This window comes from Chanos chanos, chromosome 2 (genome assembly GCF_902362185.1).
Source record: "Chanos chanos chromosome 2, fChaCha1.1, whole genome shotgun sequence".
NCBI lineage: Eukaryota > Metazoa > Chordata > Actinopteri > Gonorynchiformes > Chanidae > Chanos > Chanos chanos.
In genome coordinates, this window is record NC_044496.1 from 16730479 (window position 1) to 16754319 (window position 23841).

Below are 23841 nucleotides of genomic sequence, written 5' to 3' on the forward strand. Positions count from 1 at the left end.
CAAACTTACAGACGTATGTCCCCATGGTTTACAATTAAGAATCATCACCTTATATCTTATCTTAAATTGGAACATTTGACTATCTAACAAGCAGAAAATTTTCTTCCATAGATATTCTTAGCAGGGCACCTGTTGTAAAAGGAGTCTGAAATGATATCTTGTTTACTGTATTTCTATTGAACTCTATGTAATGACAAATCAAATGACACTCATGCTTAAGTTGTTAAGCTGTTCTTTCATTTTAAACAATGGAGAAGAGTGCAGGGAGAAGCAATTCTTATGGCTGTAGGTTTCTCTAACATACCTGAAGAAGTGAAAGAATCAGTATATCAGAATATGATGATGATTGTCTGCTTTATGAAATGGATGCTGTGACCTTGCAGATTGAGCTTATTTAGCTATTCTTGATAACTTCAATGGTAAATTTGCCAATTAAACTTTAGTGTTAAATGAATGCTGCATGAATTTTCTGTGCTTTCTACCAGAATTTACTGTGGTTTCTAAAGATGTATTTCATACTGTTTCAAATGCTCTAATGTATTATGCATGTATTATATGGTATTATAAAGGCTGTATGATATATTAATCAGAAGATATTCATGGGAAGTGTTACCAGCTTTATTTTTAATTTTGTGCAAATGAATTCATCTGTAATTTTGTAACTGTCCCTGACTGATCCCAGCACCCCCTGGAAAGGTTCTTTGTCTCTGAATCAAAATCAGTAGAATCATGACAGTGAAAGGAGAGAAGAATGCTGTGGGAATATAAATTGTGTAATGGATGGTTTTAAAGGGAATTGCTTTTTTTTGCTGGCTCTAATCCACCTATTATGTTACAATCAGGAAGCATAGCAACAGGGCTCTGTGATTTCAGGTTGTGACGATCTGTCATTATGTATGATTATGGCAGACTCCAAGAGGTCAGCGTGTACCTCACCTGTCCTGACATGGACACCAGTTTTCTAATAGTAATTGATGATATCAAATGAGCCAAAGATGTCTTACATCTAAAACCCAATGAGATTTACCTTATACTTTCCTGCACTGGGAGCAGTCCTGGGTCAGTGATGTATTTGAAAAGACAGAAACATTTGCCGTGTGCTAGAGGTTTTACCTGCTTCCTTTATTAATCCTCATTGCTTTGTGATATCTTAGAAAACACAGGAACTAAGCATTCAAATTTTCTAGATAAATATTTGACAATACTCTGTGATCTTTGAGACAGCCCCTATGCTGGATGTAGCAAACACATTGCTTGTAGGGGGATGTCTGCATGGAAGACACTGTAGCATAACTTGACCATAGTAAGCTGTCTGTTTGTTTCTCTCCTCTGATATTGTGTTTGTATACAGACTAGCTCAAAGATCATTAATATGCTCAGACCAGTGACTGAAACAACATCAATAATAGCTGTTAATGTGCTTCAATACAAGAGATATATTCCTCATCTGTTGAGAAACTCTTTCGTCTTTTGATGTTAACCTGTCCTATGAATCTCTTTTGCAAATTCCCCAAGGTCTTATCTGCACTGTCGACATTCACCTTTCATGACTAGCTTACGGGGGAAATACTTGAGGGAAAGTGTTGAATAATGTGCTAATCTCCCTTAAGGGCTCAATAAGCACAATTCATTAATTAAAGGAGAAAACGTATTAGTCATGATTAAGATGGCTGCTGCATATTGATGAACAGAACTTTGGATAATGGGCTGAGTTTTAGTTCTTGGAGCTCAAGCCTCCGGCCATGAAATGACCGTCTGGCAGGGAGTTAGGATAGCGCAGGGGCAGAATATCTGATATTCACACAGTTAACAGACACACTGCCTATATGTAAGATTCCAGTCATACCTGAGCGGATGCTCGCATAAGATATCACCTTTGAATGTGTATGCCATATCCTTATTATGTCTAATTAAGCTATGATTAAACCTGCGGTGCGTTTCACTGAAATGTAATAAAAAACATTGCATATGCAATGAAGGCAGAATACAGCCCACGCACAATGATTATTTAATGTTTTAGGAAATGTATCTGAAATATTTATGCAACTAATTACCATTAGTAGTCATTTGTTATAAGCACAGACACGGGCAGACTAATTGACATGTCATCTTAATGAAAAGGTTGTTGTAGGACTTTGGGTGGAAGTGAGGGAGATACTGCATTGAAATGTTGTGCTGTATTGGAGCAGAATTGCAATCATTTTTTGAGAGCTGTTTGGCTTCTTTGATAAATCATTGTTCATCAGTGAAACAATTCAGAGAACAACTTAACTGTAATTTATATCAATCCCGTGCTTTATTGTCTCTAAATTCCATTATCTTTAAATGAGATGAAGAGGGCTTGTGCTTAGACTTCATAGGTTATTGATTCATTGATTTAAGTGAAGTTGAACAGGGTTCAACATTGACTGAATACATAAAGAACACACAGAAGCGCGCGCAAGTGCGCACACACACACACACGCACACACGCACAAACAAACAAAAAGTAGAGTATGTCTTGACCTTTCTGTGTTTCCCCCTCAGAGCATGATGAATGTGCTAGTGGGCAGAATTCCTGTGATGAGAATGCCATCTGTACCAACACCATAAGGGGCCACCTGTGCACCTGCAAGCCTGGCTATGTGGGCAATGGCACCATCTGCAGAGGTAAGGTCGCAGTCCATGCCCTGTGTCTGCTTAGTGCCTGCTCCATGCTCTCTCATCCTTACCCCCCCCCCACACACACACACACACACATGCACACACACTCCTACACACACACACACACATAGATACACACACACACACACACACACGCGCACGCACACACACAACACCAGCTGGCAATGGAGATGATGAGAATTGATTTAACTTCGGCCTCTCTATCTTTCCCTGCACATCATCTAACCACCCCCTCTTTCCTCTGACACACTCCGTGTTCGGAGCTTGACCAGCCCCGGTGTCAGCGAGACACGGTTTGTCTCGCCCTGTACTGAGAGACAATCATCTCGGCTCACTGGAGGCGTTAGTCAGGGGAGAGAGGAGCTGTTTGTTCTGCGGAGCCTACTGAGTGAGGTGTGAGTATGTGATGCCGGTCAAACAGGCGCTGCTGGGGTCCGGTGTATGGCAGGATAAGACCAGTCAATAAGGCTCAGTGAACGTATGCAGTCTCTGCGGCAGGGCAAAAGGCTCATTAGGAGATCTAACGCGCTCACGGCCCTGTCTGTGAAAGGTTAGATCTGACCTGCAGAATTAGGGCCATTTAATGTATCATCATGTAGAACAAGCCCCAGAATCAAAGAGAGGGGTATTATGAAAGGAACCATGACTAATACTCTAGAGGCTGTTGGATTACATAGTCCAGTGAGTTTTATGCTGTTGTTTATCTTTGTGCTAACAGATCTTAGCAGGCTAGAACAAACAGTGTCCTCTCTCTGACTCTTCCTTTATCTTTCTCTTTCTCTCTCTCTGTCTGTCCCTTTCTCCCCCTCTCTCTCTCATTCTCTCTCTCTGTCGCACTCCGAGCTCTGTCACATGCTGAACACTAATGTAAACAGATCAGCCACTAATGAGATCAGAGAGTCGAGGAAAACTCTGTAATCCATATTATTAATTGGCACTAAGGCTGAAGGCTGTTCAGAGGTGTGTGTTTATTTGTGTGTGTGTGTGTGTGTGTTTGATTTAATTTGTGTGTATACAAGCATCTGTGAGCTGTCTGTGTTTGTATGCACTAGTATTTTCTTTTTTGGTTGTTGCCATCGCTCCCACACGGACACTCTGTAGTAGAGATGCACATTAGAATGGGTGGCAGGTGGATGCCAGGTCTTCGGAGAGATCAGTGCAATTTGCAAAGAGCCTTCTAGACAATTTCTGTGCTGGAGCGGCTCCAGTGCCGTAAGCACAGTGCACAAGGAGAAAAAAAAAAACTTATGAGGCAACTTTACTGCCACTTTTACATTTTGCACACTTCAGGTCATGGATAATATGCAAATGACTCAACAGGGAAGAAGGGTTTATTGCCTGAGAAAAAGAAAACAATGACATGAATAGAACTTATCCTGCTACGTGCACAGGGTTGAGAAAGGATTTTACATATTAATGAATTTGTAGTTCAAGTTTTACTCCATTCACAACAGATATTAATATATCTTGTACGTATTGTACATGTAATATCTTAAACATATACTGTCTCTAGTGGATTTTTGTCCAATATGTCAAGATATGTGAGTTACAACCTTACATTAGAACCCCTCATATAGAAAATAATGACTGCACATGTGTGATTGTAGTTCTAAACTGGACTATATAGAATGAATGGTATAAAGAATCTATTAATTACGACACCGCCCTGTCAAATGAAGTCTTTTATCAATTTTTTTTAATGATTTTTAGGATGTACTCTGTAGGTCACTGTGGCTTTCCAATGAATCCTCAATCCAGCTGAATGAGGGGTGGAGGGGTGGGGGGCATTGAAATTCGTGTTTACTGCACAGGAAAGACTGCATGTGAGGAGGCTATGTGACAAAATGTGTTGTAAACAGGAGTGAGGCCAGCATCTGTGTGCTTCAGGATCTGTCCTGGTTTTAGCCAGCCCCTCTGAGACCTCATTAGCTCCCGGATAAGCACGGCAACGTCGGCCAATTGATCCGAGAACCTCACCAAAGCTCGTTTTGATGCATTGCTTTGCTTGTCATAACTGAGATAGGGTCTAGGGGAGTTGTGTGTTTCAGTCCAGCCAATTGCAGACACTGAAAGCGTAATGAATCCAGGCTTTTGCTGCTGCTTTGTCAACCTGACAGTCATTTCAGAAGTATGCCTTGTGCACAGGAATGTCACAAGCAGAAAGCATAGGGTTCTGCCTATGAGATTGCAGGGAGAGCAAAATAAATCTTTTTATTTTGGCTTTTCTTAATAAAACCTTTGTGAGAGTGTAAATGCTTAACTCACAATACATGATTTCTCTTGCAAGACACTAATTGACTTAAATCAGTCAAATTACATGAGGTGTCCCCGGTCTTATTGAATCTGCCTTGTCTGCTAGTATGCACATTTAAAAAAAAAAGATCTGATGCATCTGTTGAGGAAAAACAATGTTTTTCTCCTCATAAGTAATGATAACAGCACCACCTGCCAAGGAACCAATTCTTCTCAGAGCATCGGAGGCATTTTTCTCTCATAGAGATCAATACACAATCTAATAAAACCACAGTGGAGAAGTGCATACAGTAAGACAGTGTACACATACTGAGATCTGAATGTGATTCAGAAACTGTCAAATAAATTCTGTAGCTGTACTTAAATTAAAAGGTAAAATATTGTGCAGGCTCTCTCTCTTTCTCTCTCTCTCTCTGTCTCTCTCTCTCTCTCTGTCTGTCTCTCTCTCTCTCTCTCTCTCTGTACCTCTCTTTCTCTCTCTCTGTCTCATTCTCACTCTTTCTGTCATTCTTTTTTTACCATTCAATATGTGTGGGAGAGAAAATTCTGTAAGTTCTGGAATTCACCTTAGATCTCAGAGCAATGGAGCTGCCTTTCTGAGCAGCAAAAGAGCAAAAGATCATGCAGATCAGTATTGTCACAGCAAGAGACAGGACGACCCAGGCGCATGGCAAATCCTTTGTCGGGTGCAGTGCAAGCCAGCTAATCTCATTAACAGTCTTTCTCTGTGGATGGTCTGTATAACAAAGGGGTTTTTAAAGAGAAAGGATTTCTACAGGGCTAAACAGTGGCTTAAAGAACAAAATAGCTTTTGTCTCATCACACCATCAGAGCTAATATCATTGGTCTCCTCAGGAATGGGCTAACAGCACTCATTTCTGTTGTTCCATCAAGGGTAATGATGTTCTCTTGGATGTGGGCTGGGAGTTAGATGGAGGATGTATTGTATTTTTCTGTTTAACTCTTCAACCATAGCCGTTTTCAGTGTAGTCTGTTTTTGTCTGGTGCCGGCAGCACAAGGTAGAAACATTTAGAACATGTTGAATACTTTGTCGGGGGCTGTAGTTTAATTGAGTTAGTGTTATAGTATGAAATGTGTTAATTAATTGGATTTATGGAAACTTGTTTCAGTGTGCTGTGCCTATTATTTCAGCAGTTATGTTTGGCTTAATGCTGCAAGTTTATTTGTAGAGCTGGAATACAGGGTACTGCAAAAAAAAAAATCATTTTTATATCAAACTCACAGAGTGTGTGTTTTTGTTGGGTTTTTGTTGATGTTGTTGTTGTTGTTGTTGTTGTTGTTGTTGTTGTTGTTGTTTTTCCACTTCAACACTACCAACTGTGCAGTTCAACAAGACTGAGACAAAACCTTTAACAAAACTGAGTCTGGCTGCTCTTCAGTCCAGTACTTTGCAGTTAATGTGGCTGTCACCCTGTTGAAATATTTATCTCTTTGAATCAGAGATATGGGAGCCCTTCAAATCACAGCGCAGAGATCAGCTGTTTACATCTGCGGCTGTTGATGGATTCTGGGACGTCTCCTTCAGCAGACCACACAAAAACTGTGATAAGAGAAGGCCACCATCGGGGAACTGGTGAAATTGCATTGGTTTAATAGAACACTTCAGCTAAACACATATGATGGATTTTTACTCAGAACAAGCTCCGGTTATTCTTCATATCTGTGTATCATACTGATAGTGACGATTTTGACTGCGTTGGCACGAGCTATATGCATTTTTAATTTTCAACAAATGTTGTTGTGGACTGTTAGAACTGCTTTATTGAGAATTAGACTGTTCACCCTAGTTGACAAAATGTTCACACAACTTCATACTTGTTGGTGAGAATTGAAGGTAAAATCCAAAAATAAATTGAGTCATTATTAAAGTAGCATGTCTATTTTTGATCATTTTTGACATTACATTCTATAAATGTTCTTTGATTTAAAAAGATATTCTCTGATCTGTGAAAAAGAAATGGTACAGAACATCTATTCTGGAGTGCAAACAGAGATTTCAGGCTATCATGACTGTGTAGAGAGAAAAATAGGAATAGTCAATAGCATGGTCCTCAGGAGCTTTGTAGTATAAAAATCTTCTATACTAACTTCTCCCACTAACACTCTCTCACTCTCTCTCTCTCTCTCTCTCTCTCTCTCTCTCTCTCTCTCTCTCTCTCTGTCTCTCACATTCTCTCTCCCTTTGCTTTCTCATTCTGTCGTGTCTCATAACTTCGATTAAAATACAATTCGTAATACAATAATGAAAAAACATTCATCATGATATGTGTAAATAGAGTAAAGTCCAAGATACATTATGAAGGCTCAGTTTATCCTATTATCCTGATGAGAAAAAATATGGTTTTCTTCTAAATGTCACACTGATTCATTTGTATTTGCTTTCAAGGTCAAGCAAGGTTATAAGAGTTCTCGCTCATTTATGGATCTGTAAAAGCTTCACCATCAATGGCAAGAAAAAAGTCGTTCACGTTGAATGTTTGATGATCTGAGACCAGGTTCAGTCAAGCAGGATGTCTTGAATTCTTAGAGACAAAACAACTCTGACATTTTCTTGCAAAGATGTGTAGCACTGCATGCAGGTTTGCTTCCCTCTTATGCAGAAAAACATGTGGTTGGGAGTATTTGGGTTTCTCTGAAATGGAAAACTCCAATGCCGAAGCTTTAAGGTTATTCAGAAACAGAGTACAAAGTTGAAGATACAGGATTTTTTTTAATAAAATGTAGTTTACTTTCTCAAAAAAAAAAAAAAAAAAAATCACCCTCCTCCCAGCATAGTCAAGGCACCTTCAGACTTCAGCATTTTTAAATAATTCAGTCATGGACTTAGACTCTTTACATTTTCAAACGCTTGTCAGTTTTCTCTTCCATCAGTTCTGTAAACTGAGAGATAAACATAAGTTGTGTCACATCCATGACAGGCTTTTAGTTCTGATAGTGTCCCAGGTTGCCAAACCCACAGGAAATATATATGTACTGAAAGTCTGATATGGAAATTCATCAGTTCTACCCTTTGATGCTGATTCCTTCTTTCTTTAGCGCAGTAATTGTGGAGTTTTAACGACATTAAATATCAAAAATGATTAGATGTCTCATTATCTGTTCTGTGACCTCTGTGGTTTATTAAGCTCACACAGTAATAATGTGTTATGTGTTAATGTGTTCAGTGAGTGTGGACTGACTCTATGACAATGCAGATAGCCTCGTACCCAGTAATGGAGAGAGTGAGGATGTAAGGTCACACATCAGCGCAGTTTGTCTTGTGCTGCTGTGATACATTGATATGATTCAGTGCTGTAGAGCTGTGAACTCTGCTTAATGGAAATGAACAGGTCAACTGTGACACATCACATCAGTCAAACACTACCATGCTTTCAGTGTGAGAAAAAAAGACTACAGGGTACAGCAAAGAGCGCAGCTCATCATCCCTTGAAAAGCTTACCTGAATGAAACTGTGAAAGAGGAAGGGAGGCAATGAGCATATGAATGCATGCATGTGTATGTGTGCATGTATACATGTTTTTACATATACTTTTAAATGAGTCTTCAATTAGTAATTATGTCTCCAGTACATTAGGGTTGCTCGCTATAAAGCATGTATTTTAAGATATAAAAGTTACCGCAGCAGATGCTTAGTTTTAATATACATAGTTAAAATATAATATTTACTTCAGCAATTCTGGCCTATAAGAAAACATGGGAAATTTATGCCAAAGAAAGAAGGAAAGTTCTCTGAGGCTGTTGCATGTCTTATTGCTTACTTTGCGTGTTAAACTCTGTTGTAGCTCTATTGAAGATGCTCAGACAGGACTGATAGTGTTTTGACGTTCTGAGAATGATGGCACAGAGTCCAGTTATGTCCATTAAGGGCTGTCCACAAGCCTATCTGTAACCAATCTCATCTCATGCCAGACAGATCGGGCCTGATCACGCCCATAGACAATTCATCATGAGCCTGACAGATAGAGTGAGAGAGTTAAACAGAGAGAGGGAGAGAGAGAGAGAGAGAGAGAGAGAGAGAGAGAGAGAGAGAGAGAGAAGGAGAATAAAAGGCTGCAGGAAAGAAAGTGACAGAATTCAGGATCAGCTCAGTGTCTGCCATACTTTGTGAATGCTTTATTGAAATAACCCCTTGGGACTTAAAGGTTTCCTTTTGTACCCGAGGTGCATTTTTATATCCACATAGGGAAAAGTGTCGAAACAGTCGTTGTCATTTTGTCTTGGATTCATAGTAGACATGACCCATCAGGTCCCATTCTCCTTTTGACTTGTTGTGTGTGAATCATAATGCCCCAGTTCTGTCTCATTTCCCTCCAGCCAGCAGACAGTGTAGGCTTGGGTTGCATTGGCTCAATGTGTGAAGGTTCCCTCCCGGGCACTGATTCAAATCCCATGTGGGACTCCAGGGACATTGAGGTTATCAAGGCACTTACCCTGTTTTGCTCCAGGGGTGCTGCAACATTGTACCCCTTTTTTCTCTCATCCCAGCATAGCAGTCATGAAAAAGATCCAGTGTGTTCAATGGCAGTGCTGTGATTTAAAAAAAAAAAAAAACAACAAAAAAAGAAAGAAAGAAAGAAAAAAAGATGCATAGTCACCGTGCAGCCAAACACAGAAAGCTTTACGGTGCTCAGTCCCATATTATGGATTAGCCGCAGTTCAAGCTCTGTGTGACTGTGTGACAGCAGCCCAGAGGTCTGATCCAAAAACCTAAGGAGTGTGATCAGCACAGAAGTTTTAGAGTCTCAAAACCTCTGATCAAGTGTTCCAGGATTTGACAGCCCTAATGACGGTAAATAACCATGTGTGGACACAGTATTTAGGTCAGTGCACGCTTTCTTGTGAAGAAATGAGGGATGTAGGACGTGTTGATTGAGTTGAAGCATAGCGTGGCACTGCTTTTCCTCAGTCAGTGGCAAGCTAAATGGAGCTTGTCGACCTCAGCACAGTGACTGCGTTTTACTTCAATCTACTGTCAACCACAGTATTCATCTGCAGGGAGACAGGATTCTATCTCACAATAGCAGATTACTTTACGGTTTTGTGGTTTTGTTTTTTTTTTTGTTTTTTTTTTTTTTAAATAAACAGACAATAGAAATCGTGGTTCTACTGATTATTATGTAAACTGACAGACAGCGCAATCTCACCATAATCACGGAATGACAGGCATTAGACAAAGGAATTAAAAGTTGAGTCCTCCAATCTCAACTCTAAATCAGATTTAAGAGGCTCCCTTGCCACACGATGCAAGTGTGTACAAAATCCATCTCTCCAGCTTATCCAGATACAGGCAAGTAGACTGTCAATGATTATTCACCAAATACTGTATGCAGCTCAGCAACAGACTCCAGCTTATGTGTTCAATAAGATGTGACAGAAGTGATAGTGTTGTCAGCACGCTGATCTCTGACGCTCTGTGTGTGTGAGTGTGTGTGTGAGTGTGTGTGTGTGTGTGAGAGAGAGAGAGAGGGTGCATGTGAGTGTGAGAATAATTGCTGCATGCTGAAGGTGCTGCTCATGTTACACTACTCAATTAAAAAGCTCCTCACGTTTAGTTAACACAAGGTCACTCAAAGACACAAAAGACGCAAACTACTTCACAAAAGACACAAACTACCTCATATATTTATATATTTATATATATGTGTGTGTGTGTGTATTTTTTTACTCTATGTATGTGATCTTTTAAAGCATGTGCATTCTAAGTGTCTGCCCATTTTCTCCTTTCATCAACTTGAGTTTAGTTGTTAGTTTCTAAAAGGATCACAGACTTCAGTCAATTTAAAGAAAAACTCATCATTGTTTGCTGCTATATCCAGTGTCAGTGAGGATGACTCATTGACTGATCAGAGCCTTTCAAAATATTGATGTGAGATAGCATTGAGGCATGTACAGTATTAGTAAAAAGGTCGATGGTTCCCAGGAGAGCACTAAGGGGCACAAACGTTTGCAGGTTCAGTATGTGAGGGCAGGCCTCAGGGGTGGTGCCCTAAATTTATGAACCCCCTAGACCCCTCTGAGGTGCTGTAGTAGGCTGACCCCTGTTTCCTTACTCTATTGCCTCGAAGTAATTGCTGAGAAAGATAAGTGAGCCCCAGAGGACATCACTTGTTAAATAAATTTAAAAAAGAAAAACCTCTGGACCATGTTATTATGCTTATTAACAGATAGTGCTGTCTTAGTCTTGACCACATCCCATAATGACAGTAGTCAGCGCAGTCTCACTGTCAAGAAAAAAAAGGAAAGTCAATAGGTCATTTTGTGAGAATTTTGTGTCTTGTTTCAGAAATTCCATTTTGTCAGCATTTACCAATCAGATGTGTCTCAAACATTTTGTGTATTAGGGATGGGCAAATATTTTACTACCATTAATGGAATGATCCATCTTAAATCCTCCTATCTGTAGTGAGTAGCTCTGCTGAAGAGCTTACTCTTTAAGAGTGCAGGCAGAAGGAAAACCAGCTTTAAAAACTATTATCTAAATGACATGCTGATGCTTCTCTATTACAGTTGATGACTGTATTTATGCTAATTTGTTCATTACCACTATGTAATCTACAGGAGCGTTCTCGTCGTGATATTAATTTTTGTTTTTACACTGAGCTTGTGGAGATCAGTCACTTTGTATTCTAATTAGATTTGTTTCTCCAATTAGAAGTTTGATAGTTCAGTGAGAGGATGGCGATCTCTTGATATGTCATATTATAGGAGAAATTACAGAATTAGCATAAATAATTCTGGTCCATGCCAGTATTAAATCTCATTTCAAGTAGTTTCACTAGTGGAATTAATTAATTTTCATTGATCTGTCCATGGTATTTCCTCATCTGGAGAGAGACGAGTGTACGCTCCTCGTAATTATGATTTGCAAAGGACTTAAATTCTTTCTGTCATGCCACTGAAGAGAGCATTAACTTTGGTTCAAGCTCCTTGCTAAGGATCATAACAAGGATACTTCCTCTCTAATGTGTCAGCTGTGGACTCAGACAATTGTCACTTAAAAACAAAACACACGATTATGCAACGCTAAACCATGCTTGAAAAAGTCTTCCCTTTATCTTCTTTCCTTCGCTGTCATAGACACGAAAGAAAAGTGTGGGGTAATCAGGATTTTCAAAGCTACACGGATTCTTTTGCCCAAAAGCTCATATCCACTGCGTTCACGTTTTTAGTTAGTGAAGTGAAGAGACTAGGAATTAGGAAATGCATTAATGGGCTGCCAGTCAGTTAAAAATGGTGATGTTTGATCCAGACTCAGACGAAGGAAGTACATGAGAGATAGGAAATCACACCATGTTTAGATGGAGACTCTCCTCCTCTGGGCCTGGCGAAGGCTGGAGTATGATCCGCTGCGCTGCCACCAGAAGTGTGGAATGTCTGACTCTGTGCTGATGGCAAGAAAATGATAATTATAGAAGCAGATAAATTGAGTCAATGTAAGTGTAATTAATTTTTAAGTATGCAGTTTATTAGTACAGAAGCAATCAAGCTCCTAATTAGGATTTGATAGAAGAGCTCAAAGAGGGGACTCAGTCAAATGAATGATTTTAATAGCTTTTGGCATTGCATTGAGTATTTATTTATGTATTAAATTAATTTATTCAGTTATATTTTTAGTACCCTGTGAGGACAAGAAATTACTCTTGCTTGTAATACTTAGGGGAGCCATAAGGCTTAGCCAGGAGACCAAAGTTATCTCTACTAACCCTCACCTCACCCAAATGAATAGTAAAACATTTCAGTCCTGAAAATATTCTCCCCTCCTGCTTAATAAACATGTTCTCCATTAACATCTTTGAGGTTTTTGGTTTGTTTGTTTTTTTAGTTTGGGCTTACCTTTCATTCTATTGATGTTGCTACACATCCAGCTCATTTCCATTGTTACTTTAGCCTCTTTTTTCTTCTCACGTCACTTTCTTCTTTATATTCTTTCCTAGAATCTCTCTACTTTCTTTCTTTCTTTCTTTCTTTCTTTCTTTCTTTCTTTCTATCTATCTATCTATCTATCTATCTATCTATCTATCTATCTATCTATCTATCTATCTATCTATCTATCTATCTGTCTGTCTGTCTGTCTGTCTATCCTTGCCCCTGTTTTTCCTCAAATCTCATTTTGTAGGTTCACCATACAAACTCATACATTGGACCTGGCCCTCCATCTTAAGTGCTTGAAAAAAATCACATGTGTGCATGTGGCAGACAATTGCCTGTTTCAGTCCACAATGGGCTGAACTTTCTCTGGCCAGATAGAATGGGGACAGGAAGGCAGAGAGCAATCACTGTATTCAGTGTGTGTCAGGGGACCTGCACAAAGCTAGATCATTTAGCCTTTTTCCATACGTCTAAGACTGGTAATAGCATGGTACAGCAATTTTGCTACAGTAAAAGGTGAGAACACTCAACAATAACACGAAATGACAAATGAATTGTTGCCATTTTTGAAAGATTATGCGCATGAGAATTCAAGATTGTGAGATTGATGTGTCCTAGAGAAAGTGCTGCACTGAACTGAAGAAAATTTGCAGTCCTCTAAAGCTGTATCGTGCAAGAGTTCATTTGTACAACCTATAAAGTACCTCACAGAATTTGCTGTGCTTACTTACATGTTTTTTTTTTTTTATTATATATACAGATTAAAATGACAGTTGGAACTGAAGTTGGAATATTGTTGAGTAGATCCATATTTAACAGTTATTTTCCAGTTGATACTGAGTGTGTTTACAGCAGAGGCAGATGGAGGGTCCAAAGGCTTACTGATTCTTCTCAGGAGAGTAAAGCAATAAACTGCTGTGTTTCTACTGCGCATACAAGCCTTTATACCAGCAAGCCACGATGTTCCACACCCCTGAGTGGTTATATAAAGTGTGTTGAACTAAAACCAGTATAAAATCCAGAATGAATCTTGTGCTCCAGGAAGGTTGTTATTCTGCTACTTGACAATGTTTAGAAATTAAGTTAAAGTTAATTACAGGCAATCTGTTGTAATGAAATTTCTTTGAAGTGTTGCCTTAGAAAGAGGTTTTTTGTTTGTTTGTTTGTTTTGTTTTGTGTGTGTGTGTGTGTGTGTGTGTGTTTGTGTTTTCCACTGTCTGCATATTTACACAAGACTGTTTATTATCTGTTTTAAATTGAAGCTGAGTGTATAGTTTGTCAGGCCCTGAATTGTTTATTAATTGCGTGTTTGCCCATGAGCTCTCTTTTTTTTCCTAGCATTCTGTGAGGAGGGATGCCGTAGTGGAGGAACCTGTATATCACCCAACACTTGTCTCTGTCCCTCTGGTTTCACGGGACGCCTCTGTGAGACAGGTAGGCACTCATGTTTTGTATCTACCTCTGCCTTACCTCTTGCTACCTCATTGCTACTATCACTCACTTTTCTCTTCCTCAGATCTCACAACCTCATTTTATATACCTCCAGGGCCGGCTGCAGGGTGCAATGACTGAGGGGGATATTTGAGATTTGCAAGGGGGCAAATGTGTATGTTATGATTAGGCAACAGTTAAAACCAAGGGGGGGGGGGGTTATCTGAGGGGGCAGCGCCCCCCCCCCCCCAGACCCCCCCCACCCCTTGGCGCCGGCCCTGTGTACTTCATGCCTTTCCCTTCCTCTACTTCATCTCTGCTTCACCTTGTTCACTGTGCATCACTTTGTGGACTAACATTTAGACCTGTGCTTTCACTGCTAGCGTAGCACAAGTTAGTTTAAACTAGTTTAACTTCCTTTAAGAGCTGTATGTCTATTATACTCTTTATAGTTCTTAATAGTTTTCTTTTTGTTTTTGTTTTTTTTACACTTTATTTGCGTAATAAATTTCACAGCGTTAATATCCAATTCTGTGTTGTATAGTTTTATAGATGCAGGCGTGATCATTTTATAAGACCTGGACTTTTAAGGAGTTTCTAAAACATTTAAACAAACTATATTTTCTCTTTGGAGCAATTGGCAGACTCTCAATTGGTATTCAATCTCAATTTTCAGTTGGTATTCAATCTCTCAGTTTTCAATTGGTATTCAATCTCTCTCAATTTTCAGTCTCTCAGTACATTTCCCTCTCTCCACCTGTATGTTTAGATCATTTTACTGATAGTCTATTAGCTTACTTGAACGATATAACATTATATAACAATATGAAAAGCGAGAGTAACAGTAGAACAAAAACAAACAGACGACAAAAAAAGGGCACTTTAAACCGAGGAGTATAACACAGGGAGCAGAAATCTTCCTTCGGGCCACGTATTGAACCATAGCCATGGTAGTTAGAGGCCTGAATCCAAACCGCTGCCGAGAGCATTTTGTGGCATGCTTTGACTTTGGTTTGTTCAAAAAGTCTGGTTTTTGTGAAAGGTGGTGAATGTTATCCAGAGTATTTAAAGTGTGAAAACTGCCCGTGTCCAAAACAAATACATAAATAAGTAAACATACTGCATATTAATATGGAGGGACTGTGTAGACTAACGCTGATATATTGATGATCATCCCACAGAATTCCCCTTCACAAATGCCAGAATAAATAGGGCTGATTACACCCAAAACTCCACAGGCCCAGTTCTTACTTTGAGCAATCTGGAAGCTAAATCAAGTCTCCACAAACACCAGCAATGCCGCCAAACATTGGAACTCTGCCCTCGCACCACAAATCTAAAACTATTTCTTGTCTCACACTCTCCCCCACCTCCACTGGTTGACAGCATATTGTTTAGTTGAGCAAACAATAGGAAATTAGATTTTAGAAAGAACGCCACACCAGCCTCAGCTAGCACTCTCATAGCCCTCTAAATCAAAATAATAAAAGAAAAGAAAGGAACAAAAAAAAAAGGAATACGGTGAAAATATGACCTCATAACAGTGATCACACATTAACAATATAAATAAAAATCGCCGTATCTGGACTGACTCCTTTCTTAAAGATTTAAATTTCTGTTGCAGACTATAATCTAGTTTTGCTTTAAACATGCTCTGAGTCACAACAGCACCAAGAATCTCATCTCAGTGACGATTCATTGGACACGGGTAGTGCAGGCCCCTCTGCTGCCATGGAAACTTCATTACAGTTTTTCCAAGGGCATCAGAATTGGTTTCAGTGTTTCTCAGTTAACTGTACACTGCACTGAAACAAATTACTGTCAGTGTTTTCCACTGTGAACGCAGTGACACTTTCCAGACTTGGTCTATAGGTTTCAGATAGTGCGATAAACTGTTAAGTCAGATAATTTGTATAAATATGCAAACTCTTGTCTTGTTCAGCTGCTGTTCGAGCTGCTCGAAGATCTTTATATGAAACTCAGCAAACATTATGCGAATCCACAACCTTGGTGGGCATTTCAGTTGTGTGTGTGTGTGTTTGTGTGTGTGTGAGTGTGTGAGTGTGTGAGTGTGTGTGTGTGTGTGTGTGTGTGTGTGTGTGTGTGTGTGTGTGTGTGTGCGCGCGTGTGTGCGTGTGTGTGCCTGCGTGTGTGCACGCGTGTGCGTGTGTAGCCTATGTGTATTTCCACTTTGGTTTTGTCTGTGGAAATGGCGGTCATACTGACATTCATGCGTCTGTACCAGGCTCACATCGACGGTGCTACTTTCCAGAGGACCTTGGAAGAGGAACAGGCAGTAAAATTGAGATGGAGATATGTACATTTGTTCTCTCAAAAGCAAGTTCTTCTACAACACAGGCTAAAACGTCATCTTCGTAATGAGTTCGCCCCCCCCCTCCCCCCACCCCCGGTGGAGCTCCATCTCTAGCATGCAGTGTTTCACAAAGCACTGTTGTCTTAGATCCATGGATGCACATATCAAAGTGAGTCAAGAGCTCCATATTCATTCCCTCCTGTCTCTTCTATCTGTGTGGAATGAAATAGATATATTTCCTACTGCTTGTAATGAAACCCCCAAGGCCTGTACTAGCTCTTGTGTTGTTTTTTACACCCCCATTGATGGGTCTTATTGGTTATTTCATTTTGTTTTGTTTTGGCTGCACTCTGCATGGGAAGAGGTTAAAAGCGTTTAAATAGAAATGATGATTGTGGAGAGACATCATGTGGCTGTTCAAGGTTAATTTCCCTGTTGGATATGCATGCACGAGGAATTGGTGGCAATCAGCATTTTGCTGTACTTATCATCCTTGACCTTGATTGAAACAGAAAGAAGTTTTAATACATTCATAGGTCAAGCTAATTATTGAAACAACAGATTAGAGAATGAGCTCCCCTAATAACTGGTTTTTCACCAATTGAGCAGATCTTTAATTGTTCGTGGACAAAATCAACATATCCTAAGAGACACATTCTGTTTGGCTAATGCTGCCTAATAGAATGAAATGGATTTTTTGAAGGAAATTAAATTTTGGGAAATGCCATTTCTCTGGCAATGTAAGTAACATTGGGCATCTGCAACATGCAGATTTTCATCAATATTTCTTTAGTGCGTGATTACAATTTTAGCAATGCAGGTTGTGCATCCGTTGATGGTGATATGTTAAGATTTCTCCAGTCCGTAGCAGCCTTTTACTCATGTCATTTCACCCTGTTCAAGATTATGTGGCTAATGACTGGCTCATGCTTCCCACTAGACTTGTGTATCCACTGGTTCCTCAAGAATGTATAGGAGACTAAGAATGTCGTGCAGGTTTTGCCCTTACTAAAAAACATGCATCAGTGTTGCAAAAAGTGGCAGAATCGTGTCTATCATGTCTTCCTAGACAGTTGTAGCAAAGCTCAAATTCTTTCTTTGGGTGTCAAGAGAAATCACACCATTTTTTAATTGAGTATCAGACAGACAGACGGGCAGGCAGGCAGGCAGGCAGGCAGACCAGTGTACTGAAAGGACTAATAGAGAAGTTCATTTAGCCAGACATCATAAAAAATGCAGTCACACGTCTCAAGCTTCTGCAAAATGTCTAGAATGATCAAGGCAATTACATGGATCTCACTAAAGTGAAAGGGAGTTTTGCCAAAATGAAAATGCTTTAAGATATCCCAAAAAAGGCAAAAAAGGTGAGAACTGAAACTGCGTTTAGGTACAGCTGTAAGCTGTTCTTCTAATAGATGATGTCTAAGCTCTATTAGGCCCTTTTCAGAAACCTCTCAATCTAACATGCTCATCATAATGTGTGCAATAAAGTATGCAAACAGTCCAGAACAACCTCTGCTGTGCAGCTCCGTGTGGAATTGGACCACATTCAAGTGACATTCAACTGTGATTTTGATGGATGGTACGTCCACAATCTAATGTCATTGTCAGAGTGTCTCAAAAGTTTCAACTTGGAATATGGCAGGATAAATGAATTCTATCAGGGATGTTAATAAACAAGGCAGAATCACATCATCTTTTAGAGGAAGGGAAACCATTGCTGAGCTAACCACATAGCCAAGCCTCTGCTGAGAGGGACATTCAACAAGGAGGCGATGGTGGAAAACCTTAAAGAGCACTAATTGATTGCCCAGTACATCATTTATGATTATGTCCAGACTGTTGGAGGCTTGCTCACCATATCCTACACAAAGGAGCTACTCATCTCTGTTCTACGGGTAAGGCAAACGCACGAAAACTATCTAGATTACCAAAAATGAGCAGCAGAGACAGAAGACTAGGACAACATGAGCATTGATGAGATTGCAGAAATGAAAAAAAGAGATAAAAATAGATTTTAGGAGGACGTGAGGCTTCTTCTAAAATCTGCTGACAATAGTACAGTAAAAAGCTGAGTCATATGGAAAGCAAAGTTTCATATCCAAATCTGAAGGTTTGTGAAAGAATTGCAAAAAAAAAGAAAAAGGTCTGGAGAGAAGGAAACTGTGATGACAAAATGAAGAAGCTCTGGAAGACTCCTCCGTTTTAATGCTTTGATGAGAAGCAAAAAGGCAGAGAAAATGTTCTGCAGCGCAGTTACTGAATCATATGTCCTAATAATATTGTTCTTAATATAATACAAAAGACAGTTATAGAATAATATTAATATTCTTCAGTAATATGCTTACGTAAGACTGTTCAAGCTGTTTTAACCTGTATGGATGCAAGGGTGTCTGCTGTTTTTGACCCATTGTCCTTATGTTATATATTTAGTTATTTAAATTATTATTATTATTATTTTTTACATGCGGGTTGTCTACTAGTTTTGACCATTTTAAGTATCGTCAGTTGTAAGTTTGAGAACATGGTTTGATGTCCTTTTACTGTGGGATATTGTGAGTTGTTTGAAATTTTCATTAGCGTTGCTTCTCAGTTTTTTCTTTTGAATAGGTGCAGATTAGGTTTCCGCTTTAAATGAAGAATAGCTGTACCACCAAACACCACCTGTATAATAATCCTTACACCCTGCTCAAGATCTGACGCACTGTAGTTAGAACATGGTTTCACTGCACTGAGTATGTATAATTTATGATGTGTTTTAATTTAGAATGCTATTGTACAAATCCAGCTGCATGCGGTGATGTATTGTGCTTAAACTCTGCATCTCAAGTTCTGTAAGGTCGAATTGCTCTTTTTATAAGGTCGAAGGACCAAAGGAAACGATTGACCTGAACTATAGTATTGTACACATTTATTGACACTTATGTGGCTTTTCAGCTTTTTTTTTCTGTGTAATCCAACCGATTTAACTGTTAATCATTTTAAGCGCATGTAACTGAATCACTTCCATTTTGGTCATTATATAAATTGCACAGTACAGTCCTGTATTATCAGATCTAATTTCCTTGCAATTTATACCTCATTCACCTGGAGGCAAAATAATACCTTTGGAATTTTTTGGTGATTTTTTGGTGGCTACCTACATAGCAAGGGCATTCTAATTTGAAAAGTTTTTCTTTTCTTTCCTTTTTTCTTTTCTCTTCAAAGTAACAACTGGCCTTCTGCAATGCTTTGACTTGTGCACTGAATCAGCATTTCCCTTGCTGAATTTGGGTTGTTTTTATCTCTTTTGTCAGAGGTATAATACGTTAGGTTCCAAAGAGCGCTTGAGTTACCTGTGTGATTTTTGTGTGGATCTCACTCTTTAAACTCATTTTACTCTCACCCTTGTACTTTACCTTACATCTCTTCTCAATCTTTAAAGTCATTTATCATCATCATAATCCCAATGGAAAAATCCATATTCGCTTCTGAAGTTAAACTCTGTAGAAGGGTGTTAGGGCTCTTTTCTCTTCATAATGGAAGCCCAGGTTATAGCCGTCGGCCTCCGTGACTGGAATGAGCTATAATTTTGACGGATGGAGGCTGTGGTCTGTCTTGGCTGCCGTCAGTAGAAGGTCACCTGTGTTCCTCGGTATATGGGTCAACAGTAAGAGCTGCTCTCAAAGGCATAAACTGTTGGACTTTCAAAACTTTTTTTTCACCAAGATACTGACTTCCCTTTTTTTTTTAATCAAAAGTCATTATGTATGGATGGCCATAGTGCTGTCAAATTCTAATTTAAAGTTTAGAACTCACCGAGAATATTGCTATGAAAGATAAATGAAATATTCTTTCATTTTCAAAAAACAATTACTAGTGTATTAAGCGGGTGTGGTCATCCTCTGGAGAAAGGCGAGGCTCGGAGACAAGCGCATCTTCTCTAAAACGCTGATTATTTTCATGTTTGGGAGAAATGTGCTGTAAACGTTTACATCACTTTGTTGATTTGTGTGAAATTGGAATGATGTCAAGATGGTCACATTTATAAGCATTCTGTGAAATGAGGGAGTGGTTATTTGTGGAGCATGCCCGATGAAGCGAAAGAACTCCGTCACACAGGAGATGGGGAGAGATTCCTGCTGATGCTGCTGCTGTGCTGCTGCTGCTCTCTCTGTGTGTGTGTGTGTGTGTGTGTGTGTGTGTGTGTGTGTGCGCGTGCACGCATGTGCACGTGCGTATGTTTCTTTAAAATGTTTTTCTCTTGCTTGTGTGTATGTGTACATTTTTGCAGCTAAGACAGGACCAGAGCCAGTCTGTAGTTTTAGACCACTAGACAAGACATGGCAGACACTGTGGTGGTCCAGGATGACTGATGTGCCTGAAACAACATGTCTTACTTCAAAAGATAGATATAGCACATTCAAACTACACAATTTAAAGAGCAGAAAGCTCTTCAAAACCTGCTTTTAAAAACTACCAGCTGCATATTTTGATAGCTTGAAGCAGCTCTGCTGAGATCCATGCTTGAAGCTAATTATTTACTTTGACAGAGCTCTGGGACGTACTATAACCCTCTTTAATTGGCACAGTGTCAAACAGGAAATTAGGCTGGGTGAAAGAGTGGGATGAGCCAGTCATCAACATTCACAAAGACAGGAAAATGACATTGAATACATAAGGTGAAGCGAAAATTGCATATTTAAATGCTCTTTGCTAATGGTGTGTCAGGTATTGAAAATGTGAGGTTAATTCCATGAATAAGCTTTGATTATTGTGCTGTGTTTTGTTTGATGATTTAGCTGTGCAAGGCTTAAAATGCGTGCTGAATTGACAAGGAATTGGCGACTAAAACGCGCTCACATGCCATTGTCCTGGCCGATTTTTAAAATGTGTGTTTTGTTTTTGAGCCCAGACATCTTTCTGCTAATGAGGCCAATCTTTTTATTTAGTTATTTATTTTCATCGTTGACACCATGTGCGTAGTTGTACCGCTTCCCACAGCCGAAGGCACCCTAAACATTGTGAATTTTTACCCTTTCTGTTTGGCTTTGAGAACTGTCATTGTTTTTGTTCCACTTCACTACTTAATGCCTTTCTGCTACTGGCAATAATCCTGTGTTTTGTATTTAGTTACTGCAAAGTGAACAGAAGGGTGACAATATTGCATTATATATCTCTGTTTTGAGGATGGTGGTGGAAACATAGTTATTTCTGGTTGTCTATCACTGCAAGATTTTTTAACCTCTTAAAATATAAACTACTGCATCATGTTGCTAGTTGTAACTGAATGAGCTCCATTACAGGCCCTTAAATCCTTAAATTTAGTATTTCTCTATGACAACGAGTAAAGAAATATATTAAGGTGAATACCAGGATTCATGCGGTACAGGTTTATGCTGTCTCATCCCTGCAGCGGGATTGTTACACTGACCTGGGTTCTCATCACAGGACAGAGTGAATAATGTGATGTGAAAGGTGTTGGAGCCCATCCCGCCCCCTTGCTGTCCTTAACTGAGTTGTTGAGTGATCAGAGCAGGTGGATCAGCCCCACTGAAATATGCTGAGATTGAAATAGCTGGAAATTAATCAGGGGCCATTGAGAGCAAGGTAATTTGTACGGGCAAGGCTCATCAAAAGCATCAGAGCAGGAACTGGCTAGCTTGAATCTACAATAAAGACAAGGTGGGCAGGGAGCAGCTTGTCCCATGCATAATAGATGGCTACTATTACATCACAAGAATGAGAGAGGTGTGCATGCGTGTGTGTGTGTGTGTGTGTGTGTGTGTGTGTGTGTGTGTGTGTGTGTGTGTGTGTGTGTGTGTGTGTGGAGTATCTGTGAATGAGAGAGAGTGCTGACTGTACAGACAGATCTGGGAGTTTGATGGCTGAGACCCTAAAACTCTGATGCATACAATATCTGAGGATATTTTTGTCCTAAATCCTCTCAGAGCTACAGAGTAAAAACACAGCTAATCTGTCAATTTACACAAGCAAGGTAGTCAGTGATCAGGTTGTAAGTGATCAGACAGTATGCGTGCATCTCATTCAGACAATTCATACATGAAGTTCCCAAATTAAATCCCTACATATGATAATGTTCAGCCATCACTTATTCCATCACTATTTAGACTGAGTTCTGTTCATCTTATTCAAACTAATCCATTTTACTTACATATCTTTGCCCTTTACTTTCATGAATCACCCAACTAGTGCTCAGTGAGGCAGATTTAATGTTCGGCTATGTGTCAAGTGTGTGTCAGGAGATCTATGAAAAGAGAGCTTAGGATTTATGTTTACACTCATTGTGGGTTTTTTTTGTTGTATGCATTTTGTGTGTGTGTGTGTGCACATGTGTGTGCGCCTGTGTGTGCACTTGTGTCTGTGTGTCCTTGTCTGCATGTCTTTATCTCTGTGTGTCCATATCTGTGTGTCTGTATTTTTTTTTTTTACTGTTTTGCAGATATTGATGAGTGTGCAGAGGGTCTCATTCAGTGTCAGAACCACTCCCGCTGTGTCAACCTTCCCGGCTGGTACCACTGCCAGTGCAGAAGTGGTTTCCATGACAATGGCTCCTACTTCCTTGACGGGAGCTCCTGTGTGGGTAAGTGATAATTAAGGGAGCCTCTGCTGATCTCTGAACACTTCCAAGCCAACAGCCAGATCCTCACCCCTCATTTGTATACTTAGATCCAACTCAATCAGCCTGGTGCTCACACGTACACTCCACTCATGTCTTTCAGCTCCTCTTCAGTCATCAAACACTGATCCACAAATCTTCTCATGTTTGAACAAGGTGTTGTCAGGGTGCCAGTCATCAAAGACTGTGCTGTTATGTGCAGGTATCCTGGGGTGTGTAGGATAATTATTTGGTTGCACAATCCTTAGTTCTGCCATTAGCATACCTTAATTAGCCAAAAAAGATTCTCGCCTACATTTTTTTAATATAGCCAGATACACTGAACAACGAAAGAGAGAGAGAAAGAGGAACTACAATTATAGTCACAAACTATAAAATTCTTGTAAGCTATCCTGATATTTGTTTCTGATGATACCAAATTAATTTAATTAATTTCAGAAGCATTAGAACCGTTTAGAGAATTTGGTTGTATGATAAGATTTAGAAAAATATTAGAGTAAATCAATGTTCATTCCTACAATCCCACAGCCAACAGAGTTACACTCTTACACTTATCTGCCAGATAAGGAAGGCAAATTTTAAGGGCCTGTCAAAAAAATTCTGGAGTCTGACTTAAGAAGGCCACATCTCAGTTTAAAATTACATGGCATAATATCTATCATCAGAATG

At 39.5% G+C, this 23841-nt stretch overlaps 1 protein-coding gene across 1 annotated transcript in view; it reads left to right on the forward strand.

Moving 5' to 3' along the window:
* LOC115805327 (protein kinase C-binding protein NELL1-like) overlaps positions 1 to 23841 on the forward strand; it is a 108549-nt gene that overhangs the window by 77688 nt on the left and 7020 nt on the right. Inside the window, exons 14-16 of the mRNA XM_030765879.1 lie at positions 2527 to 2649; positions 14147 to 14242; positions 22996 to 23136. Coding sequence (XP_030621739.1) covers positions 2527 to 2649; positions 14147 to 14242; positions 22996 to 23136 — 360 coding nt within the window. The remainder of the gene's footprint in view (positions 1 to 2526; positions 2650 to 14146; positions 14243 to 22995; positions 23137 to 23841) is intronic.